At 49.1% G+C, this 4,344-nt stretch overlaps 2 protein-coding genes across 2 annotated transcripts; both read right to left on the reverse strand.

Moving 5' to 3' along the window:
• Window positions 1-222: 222 nt before the first annotated feature.
• TEOVI_000826200 (uncharacterized protein) lies at window positions 223-1,485 on the reverse strand (the record flags this gene model as incomplete). The annotated part of the gene is made up of 1 exon (XM_067221882.1): window positions 223-1,485. The coding sequence occupies one exon, from the start codon at window positions 1,483-1,485 to the stop codon at window positions 223-225; it is 1,263 nt and encodes a 420-aa protein (XP_067077983.1).
• Window positions 1,486-3,095: 1,610 nt separating this feature from the next.
• Window positions 3,096-4,109, reverse strand: TEOVI_000826300 (uncharacterized protein; the record flags this gene model as incomplete). The annotated part of the gene is made up of 1 exon (XM_067221883.1): window positions 3,096-4,109. The coding sequence occupies one exon, from the start codon at window positions 4,107-4,109 to the stop codon at window positions 3,096-3,098; it is 1,014 nt and encodes a 337-aa protein (XP_067077984.1).
• Window positions 4,110-4,344: the final 235 nt, after the last annotated feature.

Here is a 4,344-nt window from a genome sequence, read left to right on the forward strand (position 1 = left end):
TCTTGTCATTTCTCCTATAATTTTTTTCTTCAATTTAACATGCCGTACAGATCATGCAGCGCAACCACAACAAGTGAGTCCGCTCCAGCACCCCAATAACATCATGAGCGACTCAGCAAAAGTGGTGACTGACACAGGTATACTTTACATATTGATGTGCACTGTGTATGTATGTAATCGATACAATTCACAACTAAGCACATATCAGAACATGCACAACTCCTAATTAGCTGCTGCGGGAAGGGTGCTTGCAGGCCGTCTAACGGCACTCTCTGCGTATACCTGCGCAGCTGCATCGTGAAGCTTCTTGAACTCAAGGTAACGGTTCATTTGCATGCTCGTCTCCTGATTGGTCGTGCGCCACAACGCCGTGCCGCTCTTGAGTGCGGCACTTTCATCCTCCTTCGTTTGTTTTCCGGACTCATCTGCCTTGTTTGTGGTTGGCGGGGTCCCACCCTTCTGAGCGTTAGGCTCTCCTGCTGCTGCTTCTCCGGATCCCGTAGAACCACTGCCATTTGTACGGTCGCTTCTGGCATCCTGAGCATCAAACGCGTCAACATCCTCAACATTCCCCTGAGCTCCTGCGTTGCTGTTCGCGTAACTGTCCTTCAAGACACCACTTGCTTGGCTTGTTCCCTCCTTCAACGCCGTGCGATCCCCTGCAGTGTTGAGTGGGAGCCATACGACACCAGATCCGTAAGGGTGCGAACTGAAATTGAAGCGCTGTTGCTTGCCCCTGACGCTGGGAAGCAACGAATCACGTAGTACATCAGCTGGAGGCACTTGGCACTCATGTTTACCCTGCGCATTCACGGCAAAACAGTGACCGCATAAGTGTTCGTCCTCGGGGCATTCAGCGACCATCTTCTTCGTCTTCTTGTCCTGCTTTCGCACAAGTTCCCTCAACATCTCGATGTGTCTTACCGAAAGTGGCCGAGGCCCACCAGACGCCTTGTGTCCGTCTGTCACATTCTTTATTGTTTGCAACGCCTCCCGTAAGTCTTCATCAGCCGAGCACACTGGCTGCTGCTCCGCAGAGGCGGATTTGCCTTCCACCACAAGCTCTTGCCCATCAGTCCCCACAGATTGATCATGCAGCCGAACATCTTCATCTGGAAGTGTGAGGCCGGAACGCAACCGCTCTCGACGGAGCTCCTGCTCTGTGCGCAGCCGCTCCCTATTTTCGAGTATCAGCAGCTCCTGTAGGCGGTCACGGCGGCGGACCGGTACTGTTAGAGCGGCACGGGCCATGTTACCCCGTGTTGACAGCAGCATTTCATCGGGCTCAAATTTGTACGAATTCTTCATGCTCGCCTTTAGGCTTTTCCCACGCAAGGTGTCATTTAGGGCTTTCACGTAAAGCTCATCTTTGGTGTGGCAGTTAGAGTGTGGGAGCGTGATATTAAAGGGCTGCGTACCATTGAATGAGCGCTTCTTCTCACAATAGGAGCAGCGGCAGAAGTCTTTGCACTGCTCACGGAGCATCCCCACTGTGTTCTCACTCTTTTATTTGATGAAATGCAAAACAAGGAATTGGAACCTTGACTCTTTTCTCTTGAACCTTCCGCAATATCTAAAGCAAAAAAGGATATTACCAGGCGCACTGCTGGGAGCACCGGTCGTTATGAGAGGTAAAAGGGGAACAGATAAGAATATGAATATGTATATATATATATATGTATTTGTATGTGTTCATTATTTTTCAAGTGGCAGAAGTGAAGGTGTTAGAGGGCGCCAAATCAAATCCTCATGCCTCTTGAGGAGATGTAGACAACACTTTAAACACGCACGCACGCACACACGCACACGCAACGGTACCAGTGTTACAATCATACACCCACAAAATACACAAAAAAAGGACGGGGATGGCGAAACACTTGAGGTCTACATGCATGCGTATGCACCAACACATAGAGATGTGTTTAGATGCGTCTGTGTGTGCGTGTGATTGATGAAGAGAGAAGGAAGTGAGGAGAGTGGTGATTTGTTACATGCAACTCTCCTTTGCTCTTTGACTCTAAGGGTGGATACAATACATCTTGTGGCAGAATGAGATGGCAAGAATAAAAACGGACTCAATCCTGTTGCGTTATCACATGGCGTTACAACTCACACGATGTGGAACGACCATTATCATCCTTGTAGACATTGCGTTGGTGAATGAAAATATAAAAAGGGGAAAAGTGCACGAACCCCATCACCAACCACCTCGTGTACATCCCCCACCTCACCTCTCGTTGTTTCCATTATTTACCTCTTTTGCTCGTATTGCTCGGCTCGTTTGCTCGTTCAGTTTGTTTTTGCTCCCCTCCCTGTGCGTGTACGTGTACGCATCTAACTCACACTCGTAATTACGCGCACAATTGCGTGCTGCCTTTCCCTCATATTCGTTTCTTTCCGTCTCTTCTTGCTCTTTCTTTCCCTCCTTCGGCACTCCACATGGCGTTTAAGCGGTTATACCGCCTGCAGCTAACCACAGGTATACTCCCATTGGTATAAGCATGCACACACACATATATATACGCAAGCAGTCTAATGCGAGATTTAAAAGGAAATATATTTTTAAAAAAAAGCAACTAATTTGCGCGAATTGGGGAAAAAACAAGTTAAGACCCGAGCATAAACAAAAGGAAACAGCAACTTCCTCTCCCACCCGCACACCAGCAAGCCAAAAGGAGGGCCAATGGAAAAGTTCCACAGAAGGGACTAATCGCACAGAGATCCTATATACATGTATATCGCCCCCATCACTGCATTTACACAGTAAAGAAGAGGGTAAACCAAAACGGAAAACAACTCACCAGCAACACCAAAAATACGAATACATAAAGAACCAAAAAAGAAAAACGGTGCCAAGTTAACCATCGAAAATACAAAGCGACTCGACGTCTGAGACACGCAGAGGCATCAATGACCTACGAGAGCAGCGACCAGGCGGAGGGGGGGGAGGGGTGAAACAAAGCCCACGGGGCCCACAACCACCCCTCATCGACACAACCAGCTTTTTTCACTCCACGACTACTTCAACCCCAGTAGTATGAAATTCAATAGAAATATGGGGCTAGATTCCAAGAAGGGGGTTATGTCACCAGTTCCTAATTAGTTGTGGTTGGTTGATTCTTCAGGAGTGTTGCTTTCCATAGGTCACGGTTGTCCGTGTTGCCCAACGCAGCTGAGGTGCCAATGCCGTCGTCAACCACGGCATTCAGGCCACGGCACCAAACCACACCAGCGCCTTCAGGACGGGGACCATACGTATTCAAAGTTCCGATAGTCTTCATCCCTTCAATCGGGGGTGTTGCAACGCCTTCGCGAGAAACTGGAGGAGTGCCTGCTCCACACTGCCGATGCAGAACAGCGCCTAGCGCCGCCGCGTTATCCCGATTGGCGGGGTCGCGAGCAACCGTACGAACTTTTTCAATGACGTGCTGCAGGCGGTGCGAATCTTCGCAATGTGGAGGGGGTGTGACGGAACAGCGGTGGGCAGCATCGTACGCTTCACGGACCGTACCCGGCATCACAATGGTGCCCTGCGGTGGTGTAGCACTCTTCACACGCACCTGTTCTTCCGGTGCATCGAATGGTATCGGGCGTGGCCCCTTTCCAGTTCTCTTCAAAGTTTCGAAGTTCTCTGCATCTGCAGCTGCCTTTACGCGGGATTTGTGCTCAAGTACGAGAAGGCGCTCGAGACGGTCGAGGTCATCCATCGCATCCTTTTCTTGTTCCTCACGAGTTTTTGCCATGCCATTACTGCCGTTTAGCAGACACTGTTGTGCGGCTCTTACACCAGGGGGAATCGTGTATTCGCCACCGTGTTGTAAACCGTTGCGGCCCATTTTTGCATTGAGCTCCGTTTGATTCGGGTGGTGCTCAGGGTCATCCAATTCAAAGGAAGGCTCCTGCGGCTTCCGGTCATAATTACGCTGCGACAGAGAATCGTGGCATTGGCAACAGCAGTTGTGCAGCGCCTGCTGCTCCCTCAAGTGACTCACAGTTGTCATGAGAGCACTCTTTTTCGCATTTAGATTACGGCGGCTATTGCAGAAGTCACACTGGCAGTGTTGGTGAGACTGGTACTGCACCGATACGTGTGGCAACTTGACAGACATCGTGCACGTTTCTCTCTCCCTTGCGTCACTGCTTTTACAAACACTTCTAGTTTATACTACTTTCCTCTTTTTTTAAAAAAAAATATTGTTACGGCCGCTGTCTTACAGAATAGTAATAACGTCATTATTAATAACAAAGTAAAGGAGGAAAAAGTGAAGGTATAAACCACATTCAGTGAAAAAAGAAGGTTAGCAACCGCAAGGAATTGCATTCAAGTGTATGTGTGAGAGAGAT

This window comes from Trypanosoma equiperdum (genome assembly GCF_001457755.1).
Source record: "Trypanosoma equiperdum strain OVI genome assembly, contig: ctg_1511, whole genome shotgun sequence".
NCBI lineage: Eukaryota > Euglenozoa > Kinetoplastea > Trypanosomatida > Trypanosomatidae > Trypanosoma > Trypanosoma equiperdum.